Source organism: Camelus dromedarius, chromosome 29, assembly GCF_036321535.1.
Source record: "Camelus dromedarius isolate mCamDro1 chromosome 29, mCamDro1.pat, whole genome shotgun sequence".
NCBI classification, from domain to species: domain Eukaryota; kingdom Metazoa; phylum Chordata; class Mammalia; order Artiodactyla; family Camelidae; genus Camelus; species Camelus dromedarius.
The window spans coordinates 21,947,957-21,967,494 of NC_087464.1; the positions used below are offsets into that span (position 1 = coordinate 21,947,957).

The 19,538-nt window shown below is 33.0% G+C and overlaps 1 protein-coding gene across 4 annotated transcripts in view; it reads right to left on the reverse strand.

The window, feature by feature from the left end:
- SCAPER (S-phase cyclin A associated protein in the ER) overlaps positions 1–19,538 on the reverse strand; it is a 258,514-nt gene that overhangs the window by 178,842 nt on the left and 60,134 nt on the right. For all 4 annotated transcript variants that reach the window (XM_031440769.2, XM_031440770.2, XM_031440766.2 and 1 more), the window contains 4 exons: positions 17,115–17,257; positions 11,168–11,249; positions 9,562–9,714; positions 8,902–9,009 (listed from right to left, as the gene is read on the reverse strand). In XM_031440769.2, coding sequence (XP_031296629.1) covers positions 8,902–9,009; positions 9,562–9,714; positions 11,168–11,249; positions 17,115–17,257 — 486 coding nt within the window. The remainder of the gene's footprint in view (positions 1–8,901; positions 9,010–9,561; positions 9,715–11,167; positions 11,250–17,114; positions 17,258–19,538) is intronic.

Consider the following 19,538-nt stretch of genomic DNA (forward strand, 5'->3'; position numbering starts at 1 on the left):
TATTAAACTAATTTTCAGAGCTCTCGAGTGTTACCTCAGAATACATACATTTCACAAAATATGTTACATCAAAGAAAATAATCTGCTTCCCATTATTTAAAAATATTATAATACAGAACTGAGAATTTTTAAGGATGTTATTCTTTCTAGCTCAAAAGTACCTGAATATGTCTCCTTTGAATAAAAAGGACCAAAGTTTCACTACAATAATACAAATGTATTTTTACTTAAAAATTAAGTGCTTTTTTAAAAATAAAAATCCAATGTCATGCTCAAGAGGCATATTCTTCTGGAGCCATAAGTTTATTTTCAAGAGCAGAGTGGATGCCAAGTTACTAATCTAAGTAGATGAGAAATTAATGCGAGGGTTTTCACATTTTGTTTGGAAAAACAACATTTTTCTCTCAATCTCATCCTGTACTTTCTCAACTTTGGAATCTAAAATCCATTGATACTAATCTATTCCAGAACCAAATAATCTTTTCTCTTAAATTCTTAAAAGTATTATGAGGCATTCCACTCTTCCGAACCTGCCTGGCACAACAACAAGTAAGATACCTAGCAGGCAGTTTGCGGTATCTCCTCATTGTCCTCTGCAAAAACTGGGAGAGGGTGAAGGCCTGGAGGGTTTGAACTTGTTTCTCTTGTTTCCCTGGATGATGGTGGTAAGAGAGCAGATGGGTGAGGAAGAAGTGGGAGAGTGGAGAGACGAAGGTGTCTGGGAAGGGAAGAAGGAAAATTAGGAGAAAATTAGAGATGAAAAAAGGGAAGAAATGAAATATTCAACTACAAACACCATGGCATTTTTAGGCAGTATCTTGGTATATATTTCGAGTATCACTCCCTCCTAGACACACTATACTGAAAATAATGACACGTTAGCTCATTAACATTTAATTTAATGCTCAAGTGCCAAGGGCTTATAAGATAACTGTTTTAAGGTAAACGGTCAGAGTTTTACTTAGAAGAAGACCAAAAGAATCTGTAGCAAACTTTTATTTTGATTGAGATCACTCTTCCATAAAACTACTCCAGCAGATTATCTCCCAGAAATAGTTCAGAGGAAAACTGATTTGTAATTACTGATCTGCTAGACAACATTCCCCATAGCAAGTAAAGGATCTACAGATATTATCATGCAAACACTATTCAAAAGTGAAAGCACCATATACAAAAAAATTAGTTCATTTACACTTAAATCAGCGTGTTTTGTCAGAGTAGCATAAAATGAAGAGAAGGGCTTATGTGACATTATTTATCTGTGCTTCCCTGGCACCTGGGCCAGTGCAGAGTGCACAAGCAGGTGCGGAAGGAAGGTTTAAAAAAATAAAAACTCTCAGAGTTCCATTATATTTAAACAAAATTTTAAATTTAGTCGAACAGTAAATTTAAGAAAATATAAAATGTAGTGCCTTTTATCAAAACAGTACCTTCTGTGATAGTATCACTTTGAAAAATTAAACACATGACAATGACAACTTTTAAAACTTGATAGGCTATTTTAATTATACAAAAGATTCAACTCTGCCAAAGTCCCTTTCTACAAGTGTAGGACACACTTGCGTTTTTATCTATTACAATCTATGTATTACATTGTTTGAAGGGACAGATGTGAAAAATGAAGCTAATGAAATACTGTGAAACAGACACCATGTAAGAGAAAAGGCCATCTTCTGATAGAATGATAGTCCACCATCTGTCCCCCCACCACTCAGTGACAATTACAAATACTCCATCAGATTTCTGGTAGGTGGAGATGATAAACGAGGTAAAGACTTCTTTTGCAGATTCTGATGTTCCTTTCTGATCTAATCTGAGGTTTAACAGATGACTCAAACAGAAGTCCAGAGTTCAACAAGCTTATTAATTTATCATGCTGTGAAGACAGAGAAAGGTCTAAGCTCAGTCCTGCAACAGGGAATGGTTCAGTTGTATTGAACCAAGCCTTGTAATGAAAGGCATCTTTGCAGAATTCTCAAATTTCAAATATAGCAAGTTAGATTAATATCAGGCTTCATCATTAGAAATCATTTCAATAATATCCCAGTAACAATATTACCATAGACCACGAATAACATCACCCTTTCAATACAAAATCAAAGAGACAACAAAGCTCAGAGACAGCACCTTACAGCCCTGGGCGACAAGGGTTTGTGAGCCAGCAGGTTCACATCACAGTCAATGGCATCAGAATAAACATTCCCTTTAAATTTACGAATTTTCAAATGTTTAAGAAAAGGATACATGCAAAAATTCAAATCCATAGGTTAAAAGTAAAAGGATAGAAAAGGATATACTACTCTAACACTGGATAAAAGAAAGCTCGAGTGGCAATGTTAGTATTAGACAAGGTAGCAAACAATATTATTAGGAATAAAGGTCATTTAATAATAAAAATGAGTCAATCAAGAGGATGTACACTAATTAGCATTTATGAATCTAATAACAAAGGTTTGAACTACATGAAGACAAAAACTGAACTGCCAAAAGAAACAGAAAAATTAACAATAAAATTAAAAAATTCAATATCCCTCTCTCAAAAATTGACAGAAAAGCAAGCAGAAAGTCAGCAAGGATATGGCAGATGAGGCAAATTTTTGAGGTGACGATTATGTTCTTATCTTGATCATGGTGATGGTTTCATGAGTGTATAAAAGTGCCAAAGAAAGTGCTATAAAGAAAATCACTTAAATCCTCAAGGTATTACCTATATAAGCCATAATCTATGACCATAATGTATAAAAGCTGAAATTAAAAAAAAAGAATAGTGCTCATTTTGGCATCACATAATTAAAGCAATACACAGAAGATTAGCCTGGCCTATATGCAAAATATCTGAAAGTCAAATCCATAAATCAATTCACACTTTTAAACACACACATACACTCATACTCTTAGAATTTTAAAAAGGCATTCCCACCACTCTAATCTATAATCCTGGAAATACTTCCTTTGTTTAAAAGAAAACAAAAATTGAAATTCAAAGTACTAGTAAAATCCATTAATTATTTAGAACCAAAATAAGCCCAGGAAGAAATGTTCAAGATTTAAATGAAGAAAACTATACACTTTACTAAACGACATCACTCCCAAATGCAATACATGAGTAGACAAACGTGGCAGGACGGAAGGAAAATGTAGAAGATGTCTACTCTTACTTCAATGCAATCTCAATCAAAACTCAAACAGTATTTTCTTGGCTTAACAAGTTAATTGCAAAGGTTATACAGAAATTAAAAAGCAGAGGAATAGCCAAGGCAACCCAATTAGGAGTAAAAGCAAGAAGACAGCAAATAATATCTACTCAATTCTTGGGGAAAATAACTGTAAAGCTGCAAATCTCTACCCAGTGAAAATATATTTCATAAGCAAAAGCGCATACAGACAAACAAAATTTCCTACTAGTAGATTCTCACTAACCTGAGTGGTAGGCACAAAGATAGTTGTTTTATTATTCCACAAACAGTATACACACATCTTAGACATTCTGTTATATAATGAATTTCACCAAAATATTTCAAAGCAGAAAAAGATACACCAAGCAAATACTAAATAAATGAAATCTAGTATATCTAATCTATATTACTGTCAAAATAAGATGAAGTAAAAAAATTCTTTAGAGTTAAAAAAAAAATCCCAATTTATTTTGTAATTCCATCATAAACTCGATGTTAAAATCAGAAAGCACCTGCAGAAAAAGGGAAAACTACTCACCTATAGCATTACTCATGCTCAGAGCCATTTCACATAGTAAAAGGCTGAATCCATTAGAAAGACAACTCTAAACTTGTATGTTCTTAATAATCTAGCCTCAAAATATATGAAGCAAAAACTGATGAAACAGGAATAAATTTATCATCACAGTGAAAGATTTTAATCTCCTCAATCAGTACTTGAAAGAAGTAGACAAAAGTCTATATAGATATAGAATATTGTAATATCTTGATTATATACTTGATGGAACAGGTAACTAGGAAACATACTTTCTCTTCAAGCACAGGACATTTACTAAATCTTACCATGTTTTACGCTATGCCAGATTTCAAAGATTATAGTCTCTGATCTTATTGCAGTTAAGGTAGAAATCAGACAAAATTTCTATGTTTGAAAATTTCAAGTCAACCTTCTAAACAACTGATAGATAAAAGAAAAAATTCTGAAGGCAATTAAAAAGTATTTAGAAGTGAGTAATAATGACAATACTTTATATCAAAGCAAGTCTTAGAAATTAATATCTTTATGAACACATTAGGAAAACGGCTAAAAATTAACAAACCAAGCATTCACCTTAAGGAGTTAGAAAAAGAATGGCTATATAATCTCAGAGAAAAAAGTGAAAAGGAAATAATAAAACCAAGAAATGACATTAATGAACAAAAAACAAAGAAGCAGCAGATACGATCAAAATCAAAAACCAAATCTTTGGAAATACTAATAGAATAGACAAACTTATGGCAAGAATAATCAAGAGAAAAACTACAGGCACAAATTTAAAATGTTAAAATGAAAAAGAAGACACAGCTGAAGATTTCTTTTAAAAAATCACAAAGAATACTATGAAAAATGTTTTGTCAAGATTTTTGAAAACTTGAGAAAACACAATTTCCAAGTAAATGAAAATTTACCAAAATAGATGCAGTAAATCATAGAAAATCAAAATACACTCAAATAATTTCTACTTTAAAATCTGACCAACTCATTAGGATGGCTACTATCAAAAAAAAAACAAAACAAAAACCCATAAAATAACAATGTTGGCATGATGTGGAGAAATCTGTACCCCTAAACAGTTGGTGGGAAAGTAAAATGGTGCAGCTACTGTCATATACCTCAAAAAATTAAAAACAGAATTACAGTATGATCCAAAAATCCACTTCTGGATGAACATCCATTGACAAATGAATGGATAAAGAAGATGTGGTACATATACACAATGGAATAATATCCAGCCATAAAAAAGAATGAAATAATGCCATTTGCAGCAACACGGATGGACCTAGAGATTATCATATTAAGTGAAGTAAGTCAGAGATAGACAAATATCATATGACATCACCTATATGTGGAATCTTATAAACAATTATATAGATTTTACTTACCAAAAAAAAAAGACTCACTGACACAGAACACAAACTATGGTTACCAAAGGGGAAAGGGTAGGGAAGGATAAATTAGGGTTTGGGGATTAACAGATATACATTACTATATATAAAATAGATAAACAACAAGGTCATACTATATAGCACAGGGAACTATATTCAATTTCTTATAATAAGCTATAATGGGAAATAATCTGTGTGTGTGTGTGTGTGTGTGTGTGTGTGTAGCTGAATCACTTTGCTGTACACCTGAAACTAACATTGTAAATCAACTACACTTCAATAAAAACTAAAATTAAAAAAACAGTAGGCAACCACGATGATGCAAATGAAAAACAGCACATGTTACTACATATATGCTCCAAGGACTCATGCACGGAAATATGGTTGAAATGGCTTTTTCATGTTTATATGGGTTAATAGTATTTTGAGATCTATCTAGGAGTCACAGAATAAAGTTTTATCAAAAATGAAATAGTTTAAGTTCCTAAAATGCAGGTATTTGTTACCTATTTAAAATTGCTTTTTACAATAAAGCAACTGTTTAAAGGCAAAGACTTATGGGAAAAAATTGATGTAGTTGTAATTTATTGACCCAGTAACACAGACACTGCAAAACACATGAGAAAATTGTACTTCTTTAGGTTCTGGTCCTGAATCACTGATTAATGATCATCTCCAAAACTAAATGTTTAGTAAAAGAAAACCAATACAGAAAAGAGACTGTGAGTATTACCAGTGAAAGCACAATGTTCATGGAATATAAGAAGTGTGAAAAGGGGGTATCACTGGATAGTGTGAAAACAGGACCACAAAAGAAATCAGTTTTAATTAAAACTAATACGTCACTATTTCTCTAATGTGCTAAAAAAAAAATTAAATTTTGGCATGTGTTTAAACTAACACCAGTTCCTTTTGACCTTTAAAAATCACATACTTTTATCATTTGGATTCTAAGATGATGAAAGAGAAAATAAAATCAAACATACAGCAGTTCTTTTTGTGAAGCCTCAAAAAACACAAGAAAAATTTCCTGGTCAAATTACAATAAAAACACTAAACATTAAACCTTTCTTGCCAGGCAGCTACCTATTATGTTTAACAGGCTTAAAACAAAATGTGTCAAGAGATCAAGAGTAAGTTATCTGATATGTCGAGTGCATAAGGTCAAAGGTCCAATTTTATTAGGTCAGGGGTGGTATAAATAAAATCTTATACGTCAAAGAAGAAGGGTCACAGATAAGGTGTATATAATATAAAGACATCACAGATGACAAGTAATAACTTTAAGTAGAACAAGTATGTTTACTATAGATACCTTCACTGATTAAAAATGAAACGTCTGTGTGAGTAAATATAAAATAGCCTTTCTACATCACACAACTCATACGCTATACTGCACACTTATTTTCAAGAAGGTGCTATAACCATGAATAACTACATGAATTAAGTGAGAACTTAAAGAAAATTTAATACTTTTAAACTGAAACAGTACACAAAATGAATACATCAATCAAACCTCAAACCACGACAGCTAAACATCAAACTATGCTTTGATAGCTACAAAAATTAAATATTACACATTTTTCTTCCAAAGTGCATGAAGTAAATATTCTCTCCTCTGCTTTTCTCATTCAGATAAAAACATAAAATTTAGATTTCAGTTTACAGAATAGCAGTGCTCCACAAAATTTTAAATAATTTTTCATAAATTAAATAATATATTTGTTTCTTAAGAGATCTTTGTTAAAATAATTTTTAAAAGTAGAAGAATTTCCTTTATAATGGGGATAATTAAATTCTAATTACAAAGCAATTTAGGATTCTTTTCAAAGTAGAGCATACATACACATGGCTATAGTTCTAAACAGCAAGTTGAGAATGGGGATAATCACAGGAATGATTCAAGTAAAAAAATAAAAATTCCATGCTACTGTCTCTTAAAATACTCATACAATTTGAGCAAAAGACAAAAAATTACTTCAGGTAAAAAGATGATTAGTTTCACTTTTTCTTTCACTTTTATCAATGGTACCTAAAGCTATTCTGTATAACCTTTCAGTTCAACTTTACTCAATGAGGTTTTATTAACTACCTTACTAGGTGTCAAGCATTATGTCAAACAATGGATATACAGCAATTAAATAACTGAAGACTTCCAACTCCAGCCACAGTGAAATGGCTTACACCGGACTAATCTTCCAACTCCAAAATTTGTACAAAATATACAGAACATCTGCTTGAAGGCATTAAAGAACAGCCAACACAACCAGAACTAGAGAGACCATGATCCCTAAAAGGAGGGAAGCACATGAGGTGAGCTCCACATTCACTGTGGATTTTTCCCTAAGGAATTATGCTGATTTTGGGCATGGGAGAATAGTGCAAGCTGAAAGTGGCAGTCTTACTGAGCTGAAGAGATAGAATTTAGTTTAGAGTTGTCAAAGCACCTGTAACTTGAGGGGCAAAAATTCTAAAACGGACAAAATCACAAAGAAGTAAGCCAAATGAACTATGTGCAATTTCCCCTGAAGCACTGGTCAGATCCAGAAACTTAGGAGATAATGGCAGCTTTGTTCCTCCTACCTAGGTAAGTTATTAAGAACCAACCACAGAATTACCTGATAGCATCCAATCCAGAGCAAAGTCCTGTGTCCCTGAACATCCCCTGCCAAAATCACCTAGCAAAGGCCCAAATCTCGTAAGTCCTTTCTAACACCTTATTGAGAAAACCCCATAACTCCCCATAGTGTGCATTTTCCCTTCTTTTAATAAATTAATAAATCTCATCTTATTCAAGTGTAGTTGTGCCCCGATGGTCTCTGCCTGGAGAGCACTGACAAAAAGTTAAGAAAAAGAACGAACTATAGCTTCACATAAACATTAGGGATCAATCTCACAGACTTAAGGATTAGTGAAAGAAGCCAGACACGGAAAGTACATACCGTATGATGTCATTCGTATGAAGTTCAAGCGCAGGCATGACTAACTGACAGTGCCTAGTAGTCAGACTAGTTATCTTTTGGGGGCATGACTAAAACAGAGCATAAGGGAGCCGTCTGGGGTACAAGAAATGATCTATATCCTGATATGAGTGGAACATATGTAAAAATTCATCAAGCTATACACATTTGTGTATTCTATTAATGTATGCTATACTTCAAAAAAAAAGTTAAAAGTACATGTGCACCTACACACAAGTACTGCCCTCAAAGAACCACAGTAACCTTTCCTGGACATCTTAAGAGATGCTTGACAAACGTGAATTTCTCATCTTTGTGTACCTTTAGAAATTTGACATTACAAACAGAACCAACAAATTCATAGATTAGTAATGTCAACCATATCTCAATGACAGCTGAAAGAAAAATATTTATAAAAATATTTATACAAATCTAAATTTCATGTAAACAGTAATTATAGGTAGATAAATAACACATTTCCAAAAACTTCAATGTACTGTACTGATACAAAATTACTAATTTAAATGATTTTTATTTTAACTGTTTCCCAGGAAACGTACAGGATCACTAAGTAATTCTTGAATTACTAAAATATAAAAATATTACAAACTTTCTTTGCACTGAAATTATATAAATAACAGTATTGAATACTTATTTCTGTTTCTTATTAAATATATATTCTAAAATAATGACATTTGTACACTATATTGTAGTAGTTACTAATTAAATATAGTTTTAAATAATCACGGAAATACATATGAACACGGATTTCTTCATAACAAAAGAGAATACAGTAGATACTCAGTAAACACATGTAGATGACCAGAAGTAAAGCTTACCACTTCTTCATCTGACAGCTCACGCCCTTGGATGCTGCTATTCTCTCTCACAGCTTGCTGGTGTTTTCTTCCTTTAATGTGGCTAAAAAGATACACCTCTGACGAGATCTAAAAGCATAAAGCCAAACAATGTAATGAGTATACAATTATATCTAATTTTAAATATTACACATTCTATCCAGTATACTATACGCAAATTGCACTCTAGCCTTAACATAGTAGGCTTAAAAATATTTTCTTTAGAATGCAATTCTGAGAATCCTCTAGAAGATCCATGGTCAAAAAAACTGGCATGCCATCATAGTCAACCTTAACAGGGTACCATTTCTTCTAAGAATCAAGGTTTAAGTTTCAGCACTGAAAATGTTCCTTTTCTTTTCTGCTCCTAATACCCCAATATATTGAGTTGGGCTATAATAGAGCAGGTATACATCCATTTTAGCAGCAACTGCATGCTCTGGCCCTCTGCACTGCTACTCCTAAATGTTAATTCTATTTTTGTACTACCTACTTGGCAAAAAAATCGTGAAAGAAATCCACAGTACTCAGCAGATACCTTAGCATGACTTTTAAGAGACTGTGAGAATATATTTCCATAGCTTAATAAATTTTAATAATAAATTATAATGTATCATCAGAATATTGATACTGACAACCTACCAGGACACTGCAGAGAGAACACTGCTTCTTTCTTTCATAAGGGGTCAATTTGGGGGCATAATCAGTATTTGCATGTCGTCCACTGCTTAACTCAGCAGCTTTTTCTTTTCTTTGTTCAATCTGTTCCATGTGCCTTCGAATGCTTTCATCATGCTGTAAATGAAGTCAAAGTGTGAGAATACAGAAACGTATTCAAGTTATACTGACAACTTGAAAAAGTAATATTTCCATTAAACTTTCTAACATAATAGAATATTTTAATTCAATGTTAACTTGGACACTGAGGACAAGAACTGACATAAAGCCCTCTAATATCTCCTGCATACAGAGTAATATTTCCTAAAGTGTGCTCCACGGAATTACACTATGGGATATTATTAAGTATTTTGTGGAAGAGGTTCTGTGGTCAAATAAATTTAGAAAATAGTTAACATTAAACAAATTTTTAACAGAGACATTTACAGAGACTCTTGCCTGTCACTGTACACTATGACTCAATAAACCGAGCTTACACTAAGCAACATTTTACACATTTATTTGACCACAACATATTTTTGAAAAGTACTTCCTGGACTATGGGATATTGTGACCAATAGATAAAGACCAAGTTTATTCTCATAGCAGACAAGACTCCTCATGACACAGACCTCTACCCACATCAACTCCAGTGACTTCCCAGAAAACAAAAAAATAAACCAACCAAAATAAGCCACTATTTTAGACTTCTTGACTTTGTGCTTATACCATTTCATATAGCTAGATGCCATTCCACCCATCTACCTATTCAATTCATTTTTCTTTCAAGATTCAGCTCAGATATTATTCTAGAAAGTTACTTCCCTGATTCCTGAAACTCTTCCTGTTAAACTTAGTACCCTCCTCTGTACCTCCATAGCACTCCACGTATACCTCTCTCCATATGGAAATTATCTCCTTAACATCTGAATCTCACACTAGATTATGAATTTCTTGAAACTTAGAACCATGTCTTACTCATCTCTGTATCCCCATGCCTACCACAAAGCTCAATAAATATTTGGTGCATTAAATTTAAATAAATGATAAAGTTCCAGGACTATACAAGTAGTAAAATACGGTCCCTCTATCCTATGGAACTTAGTCTCTATGAAAAGCCCACGTGTAAATAACTGTGAAACCGTGCAAAATATTTACACTGCTAGAAACTAAAGCACTAAAGGTAAAGAGTTTCGAGAAAATATCAGTTTATCCTAATCTCACAAGCAACAATTATGTAATTCATAAGCACTGGAATAATCATCTTTTCATTTATTCTAAAGAATTAAAAGTCCATGAACATCAGAAGCCTAATAGTAATATCTTCAAGTTACTAAAAAATTGCTTAGTAAAATCAAGAAATGCTAAAATTCCTTCACATTTTTCTTCTCAATTGCTTTATCTTATTACAATAAGTTTAGTTTTCAGATAGTTGAGTTAGAAATGATCATAGCAAAACCATATGTCTTATTATCTAAAGATTACAAATACAAATTAATTCAATTTTTATACAATTAAATAGATAAAATTTAATTTACACCTAAATTAAAATACCTCTAAAATTTCAAATTAAAATATACAAAATCCCTACCTTGAGCTGAATTTTCTTCTGCAGCTCTTCCATAGCCTCTTGCTGAGCAGCTGTGAGTGCTGCCAGTCGTTCTTCCCTATCTCTGTAAGAAGGCAGGAAAAATTATAAACTCAACTGCTTGGAGTATCAAATTTTATGAGGTTAAAAAAATACAATTAGGACACATAGGCTTACATATTCTAAAACATTTTTAAAATTATTTCTTCTGAGTGCCAATTAAGTCTCAGATATACTACTGGTCATTAAACATTTGGGAAGCAACAGACATTATTAGTTAAAAAAAATAAAAATAGGTTTCCAGACCCAGGAATGGGTTTAAATACTGGCTCTGGGACTGTCATTTAAATAGAACATGTTGAAAACACATTTATCTCTTTTCCCTTCCAAAATACTATAAAACAACATGAAAGTAATAGAAAAGGCAAAAATGCATAAAGACAGAGAATGGGAGAGGAAATAATCACAAACAAATTATGAGAAATACAAAGAAGTACGATATGCTTAGGAAAAAAGGAGTCAAATGAAAACTGTCTCTGAATGAGGTCCTATGTTGGATTTAGTAGACAAGGACTACAAAACAGCTATTATAAATATATTAAAAGAACTAAAAGAAAGTATGCCAAAATAAGGGAAAATACCAAGACAATGATTCAACAAACAGGGAATCTCGACAGAAAAAGAGAAAGTTTTTAAAAAACTTTCCAACAAAAGGAACTAGGAATCTTTAAACAAATGATTGATTCTAGGTATGGAGCAGGGAAAATATAAGATGAATCTGAAGCACCCTGCAGTGTCAGAAAGTAAGGAAATACTCAAAAACACAAAATGATAAAGTTTGTCAAAGGGAAATGGGGGTCAAATGAAAAAGGACCCAATGCCCAAAGTTGAAACAATCTGAGCAACAAAATAAATAACGTAATGCTGGTTTATAACCCAAAGTATAAAACAAATATAAATGAGTCCACATTGACATAAAAAAAGGAATTTAATAAACATAAATGAGAGAGAACAAATATCCTGTACAGAGAATTGCAAATAATTTATGTAGAATTCTTCTCTCAAGGAGGTGGCAAATAACTCCCCATCGCTTCAGTGTTGGCTATGCTCAGTGTCTTGCTTCTAAGGACAGCATAGGGAAAATTTTAAACTGTACAGTGGAGAAATCTGAAAAAAAAAAAACTACCTAAGCCAGGTGATCAAGGTTAACAAAAATCAGTGATAAGTCACTCAATCTAACCATGAGGAAAAATATCAGACAAATTCTAAGTGAAGAGAAGTCTACAAAATACCTGACCACTACTCAGAACTGTCAAGGTCATCAAAACCATGGGAAGTCTGAAAAACTGTCACAACTCAGAAGAGCCTAAAGGGAACTGACAAGTAAATATCTGAAGAAAGAATCTCAAAATAATTATACTGAGTTAAAAAAAGTAAAAGACAAAAGAGAAAGTAAATCAGTTACTGCCAGGGGATGAGGATAAAGGAACACAGAGATGAATTATCAAGCAGCACAAGATTAGGGGGTGACAGATATGTTCATTAGCTTGATGGTGCTGATGGTGTCACAGAGACTACATATATGAAAACTCATGAACTTGCACACCTGAATAACTGCAATCTTTTGTATGTCAAATATACTACAACAAAATCATGAAAAAAACTTTAAAGACTGTCAATTCCAATTTTAGACAGGGATACAGACATCTAGAATACTCAAAATGCTACTGAAAATGTAAGCGGGTACAATTAACTTGCTAAACAGTTTGGCAGGTCTTCAAAAACTGAACATTTGCATATTCTAGGGACCAGCAATTCAATTTCTAGGCACAAACCCTATAACTAGGCTACAGAGCTAAATGTGTTGATAATGATGACTGTGGAGGTGGAAAGAGGGGTAGTGACTTGGAAGGTACATGAGGCTTTTGAGGTTGTGGGTAATGTTCTATATCTTGACCAGGTTAGTGATTACATGAGTATGGTGATAATTCACCAGCCTGCAGGCGTATTCATTTGTGCATTATTCTGTTTATGCTATAGTTTGTAAAAATGTTTATCAATTTTAAAAATATATGGTTATCTCACTCCCCAGGTTAAAACTCTTAAGAATTAATTAACCAAATCCAGTGATGATTCATATATTTCAGTAATACATCAAAATCAAGCTAGGTTCATCCCAAGAATTCAAGCTTGACCAAATATTAGAAAATCAATTAATTATCACATTAACAGATCAGATTAAAGGAGAAATTTTATATGATCTATTCTATATAAGTAGAAAAAGCCTTTGATAAAACTCAACTCTAATTTATGACTTTAAAAAATTTACAGCCTAAGAATAAAAGGCAGCTTCTTTAACCTAACAAAAAACATGTATAAAACCTAAATATACTACATGGTCAATTGCTGAAAGTATTCCTAATAAGGTATCCTAAAGAAATAAAAGGAATATAGACTAGAGAAAAAAACACAAACTATTGTTATTGGTAGATGATATGGTTACTTATGCAGAAAATCCTAAAGAATCTACAGATTAAATATTGGAATTTTTAGTAGAGTTTATCAAGGTTGCTTGAAACAAAATCAATGGTATTTCTAAAGACTAGCAACAAACAGATTAAAAGAAACTTTTAAAGAGATTCTATTTACAATAGCATAACAAATATAAAATAATAACTAAAAATAAGTTTCATAAAATGTGTCAAAATAAAATAATTAGAAACAAAATTAACTAAGGAGGCAAAAGTCTTGTAAACTGAAAACTACAAATCTTTGCTGAAAAAAGCTGAACAAGACACACAAAAAAAGAAAAAATATCCAGTGTTCATGAATAGGAAGACTTGGTATTGTTAAGATGTCAATACCACCTAAAGCCACAGATTCAATACAATCTCCATTAAAGTCCCAATGATTTTTTTTTTGTTGCTGAAATGGAAAAAAAAAAAATCTACCCTGAAATTCACATAGAATATTAAGAGACCCCGAATAGCCAAAATAATCCTGAAAATGAATAAAGCTGGAAGACTCCTGATTTCAAAATTTACTACAAACTTATAGTAATCAAAACACTGTGGTGCTAGTATAAAGACATACATGTAGAACAACAGAATAGAATAGAGAGCCAAGAGATAAACCCTCATACATATGGTCAAATAACTCTTGACAAGGGTGCCGAGACCACCGAATGGGGAAAAAACAGTCTTTTCAACAAATGGAACTAGGACAATGGGATATTTACACACAAAAGAATGAAGCAGACCTTTACCGTATAAAATACACAAAAATTAACTCAAAATGGATCCAAGACCTAAACCTAAAACCTAAAACTAAAACTCTTAGAAGAAAACATAAGGAGAAGCTTTTATAACATTGGATTTGGCAATAATTTCTTGGCTATGACACAAAAAGAACAGGCAACAAAAGAAAAAAATAGACTGTTGGACTACATCAAAACTACAAACTTCTGTTTACTATCCAGAGAGTCAAAAGGCAATCCACAGACTGGGAGTAAATATTTGCAAATCAAGTATCTGTAAGAGTCATATTTAAAATACATAAAGAAACTCCTACACCTAAAAATAAGAAAAAAAATCCGATTAAAAAATGAGCAAAGGATTTGTGCAGACATTTCTCCAAAGAAGATACACAAATGGCCAACAGCACAAGAAAAGATGCTCAATATCACTAATCATTAAAGAAATACAAATCAAAACCATAGTAAGATGGTACTTCATACCCATTACGATGGCTATTACATATTAAATTAAAAAAACAAGCACTGTTGAGAATGTGGAAAACTGGAACTTGTGTGCTGCTAGTGGGAATCTAAAATTGAGCAGTGTCTATGGAAAAAAGTATGGCATCTCTCAAAAGATTAAAAATAAATTTACCATGTGATCTAGCAACTCTACTTCTGGCTATCTATATACCCAAAAGAATTAGAAGCAGGGACTTAAGTAGGTATTTGTACATGTGTGTTTCCAAAAGCAGCATTATTTACAATAGCCAAAAGGTGGAAGCAATCCACATGTCCATCAACAGATGAATAAACAAAATATACTACATACATATGATGAAATACTATTCAGTCCTGAAAAGGAAGGAGATTGCAACATATGCTACAACATGGATGACCCTTAAAGACACTATGTTAAGTGAAACAAGCCAGTCCCAAAAGGCAAATAGTGCATGATTCCACTTAAATGAGGTATCAAGAGTAATCAAATTCATAGACAGAATGGTGGTTGCCAGAGGGGGAGAGAAGGGAATGTGGAGTTATTAATGGATATAGGGTTTCAGTTTTACAAGATAAAAAGAGTTCTGGATTTGGATAGTGTTAATGGTGGTACGACAAAGTTAACGGACTTCAGGTTAAAATCGTAACTTTTATGTTATGTGTATTTTACCACAATAAAAAGAAATATACAAAAGCTGTTTACAGAAAAAAGTTACAAACCTTACATAAAGACATTTTTAAAGAACTAAATAAGTAGAAACAACATTTAGTCATATGTTCACAAAATGGAAGACTCAATTTCAAAAATACCAATCTCCCTACAGTATAGAATCAATGCAATGCCAAGCAAAATTTTGACGTTTTTTTTTTTATATAAAATTGAACAAGCTGATCCTAAAACTAACAGAGAAATGCAAAAGGGCCAAGAAAGTCCTAATGAAAAATAAAGTGAGGCATAGTAACAGACACCAAGAATTACTGTAAAACTTTGGTAAATAAGGCACAAGATAGAAAAAGAGACCATTGGGCCAGAAGATAGAGCCTATAAACAGATCCACACATACATGGAAACTTGATTTATATTAGAAAGCTTTGTAAATTGGTAGGGGAAAAAACATTTTTCAATAAAGTGTATTAGAACAATAGGGTAAGCACATGGGGAAAAAATGAAACTGGATTCCTACCTCCAATCATACAATAAAATCAACTCAAGGTAGATAAAGACTTTACTACTAAAGAAAAACTATAACATTTTGAAGAATATCTTATGAGACAAGATATAAAAAGATTTCATACATAAGCTCAAAAAGCACAAATCACAGAGTTTATTCAATTTTACTACACTGCAAGAGTTATGTTAGTGAAAACAGGTCACAAAGAGAGTGAAGCCATAACCTACAAAAACATCTGCAATATATTTATCTGATAAAGGATTAGTATTTAGTAAAAAATAATTCTTAAACATAAAAAAGACCCCAATAGAGAAATGAACAACAGCAACAGAAACTTGAATAGGCACTTTACATGAAAAACGCCTGAGTAGCTGGTGAGTACGTGGAAGTTGCTTAGCCTTATTATTAATCTTGGACAAGTAGAAAAGCAAAGTAAAACTACAAAGAGCTATCTTTTCACATCCACCAAATTTGCCACAGTTAAGAGGTCAGAAAACATCACATGCCAGCAAGGAGTACATCAACCAAAAGGGACTTAAGGTTGACCAATTAAATGCTTTTTCCTGAGTCTCTGAATCTTAAACAAGTGATTTTAAATGTAGGGATGGGTGAGCGTCACTTAACATAATCAAAGTGCAACATGCTGACCAGACTGTTTCCATCAAAATACCACTGCTGGGGCTTTTGGGACCTAGCCTTTGATTGCCTGACTACGCCCAAGCCTGGTCTTCTAACCTCCTGTCACTTTTGATCCCAACATTTTCCTAAAAATTCATTTGTTTAAGCTAGCCAGAATCAAATTCTATTTCTTGCAACCAAAAATATCTTGAAATATCAAGTTTCCCACCCAAGAGAAATGTTCAAAAGGTTTCCATTTTGAGTACAATGTCTTAATTCCTGGAAATAAAAATTCAGTACAACATTTCTGTGTATGTGACTATTTAAAAAAAAAAAAGTCTACTTTGTAGCAAAGATTTGATTTGAACATGCACTCACTGCAAAATGTTCGTCAGGATCAAACTCAAGGTAGCAAGCGAAGTACCTGGCTCTTTCCCGGGCTGCATCTTCACGGGCTTTTTCCTTTTCTTGCCTCTGTTGTTCAATTCGGGCTTCTTGTTCTTTCCTCTTCATTAACAGTTCTTCTACACGGGCCTGCCGTTCTGCTTCTAGAGCTCTCTTACGTTCCTAATGTCAAAAACATTTTAAAAGCTGTTAGAATTATGTGTAAGATGAATATGACTAAAGGTGACACAGCTTTGACATAAACTTATGTACTCAAGCCAAGTAGATCCCTGGTCTGTCATTAGGTATGCTTCTCAGTTCAAACAAAAATCAAGTATTAACAACATCTGGTTTTCACATGTCATTTATCAGTGTTACAAATAATTGTAAGAAGATATGCTACTTTAAGCAGACATTATGTAATTTGTATTCTGTGAGAACCTGATATATATTTTGTGGTTAATCACTTCTGAAGCCTTGTGTTTAGAAATGGGTGTAGAAATAAAAGAACATGATGAAGAATGTGTAATTAACAGATTTTACTTCTGAAGTAAGCTTTCATACAGGAATTAAGTGAAGTAAAGCATGTGGCAAGGAGACAGAGGCACTATAATACAGCATAATGTGCAAGAGAGCGGACACTGCATTAGATCCCCGATCGTGTTGTTACGGAAACGACAGGCCAGCCAAGAAACAAGCACCACTTGGAGGGTTGGAGTACTTAGATGTATTACGCCAGCGGGCTCAGAGGGGCTTCTGCTCTGAAGCTCTGAGCACCTCCAAGACGTGCACATGAGGTTTTATAGGGTAAAGTAAAAGCTTGGGGTATTCGGCCAATAGGCATGGAACAGCTTTAGCAGCATCATTATCACAAAAGTGGAGGCAGGGAGGCAGCAAACCAACATTCCAAAGCCAGATATATCCCTTTGAAAATCCAGCTGGCTAGCAAAAAAAACATGAACAGCAAACCAACACTAATTAACTTAGATTTACAAGTCAGTCCAGCAGAACTCAGATCAGTATTCCGATACTTAGATTTGTGTGTTACCTTGTTAGCCCAGCCCAGCTTTTCTTTCAGGTTCTTAGACTTGTGAGTTATCTTGTTAGACCAGCCCAGCTTTTCCTTCACATTCTTAGACTTGTGAGTTATCTTGTTAGACCAGCCCAGCTTTTCCTTCACAGTGTATCCTGACCCCATTATTTACCGGCGAGGTGACCCTGGTCTAGTTATATTCTACATGAGCCTTGGTTTTTCCAGAAGACAAACAACAATATTATCTATTTCTTAGGGTATTGTCAAGATTGATACAAGAGATAATACATGAAAAGCGCTCATCAAGGAGTTTGGCATATAGTAAATTCTCAATAATTATGTACCATCACCATCATCATTAAGATAAAAAATACTTCATCAAAACATCATGATATACTTCCTATGTATGTTTTTGCCTATTAGGAGTACTTAGCTAATCTTTACCACATTACTAGCTGTATTGATACATTTCTTTTAATTCATCCCCATTGCCCAGGTAGTTAACACAACCTCTCCCTGGCCCCTCCTCTTTATCATAAATGAAAAATACTGATCTGGGTTCTAGCAACTGTTACTCACATAATCTTGGGCAAATCACTTCACCTTAAAGAGACCAAATTTGTTGTGATACCTCAATTACTAATGTACTAATTACTAAAGTACTCAGTAAATGGGAACAGAAAAAAAATTCTAAAGTAGTTTCTGTTTAGAGAACACTGAGAAGAGACTCAATATTTCTAATACTTAGTAAGCTCATAATGGTAACTTCGTACCTACAACAAGCCCTAGCTACACCCTCAGGGGATGGTAACCTTTTTAAAGTAGTAAGACTCTGAATTCTTTATTTAAAGTTGGAACATTACTATTAGTGTATTCACAGAATGCTTGGCATTAGTGCCTTGCACATCTAGTAATAAATACACATGTAAATTTTTTAAAATTTTATATGTATTATATATTACTAACAAATTTTTCTAATATCCATATGTCACAATTAAACTTATGTATGCAGGTTTTAAATTTTTCATTGAAAATTTAAATCCATAGGAAATTTCTACATTTTTAAAAAGAAAAATAATTTAAGTGGTCAAAATAATTTTTTTAGTGTTAGTACAGAAAATTCCTTTCCACTTTCAGAAAAGAATTGCTTCCCTATAAGCCTTAATAAAAGTTCCAAATTATGAAATAAGTCATCATTTTAAAACAGAAGATAATTATTACATTTCAAAAATCTTTAAATCTGCAAAATAAATGCAGAAAAAAATAACCAAAGATGTCTTTTCAAAAATATACAATATTACTCATGTATTTCCCCCCAAAACCCAGCTAAGAAGTCATCTCTCCCAGAGAACTTTCTCTGATTTTCTCCTCTCCGAAAGAACTAACTATTCCCCGCTCTGTGATACCTCTGTAGCTTATTCAGGCTTCTAT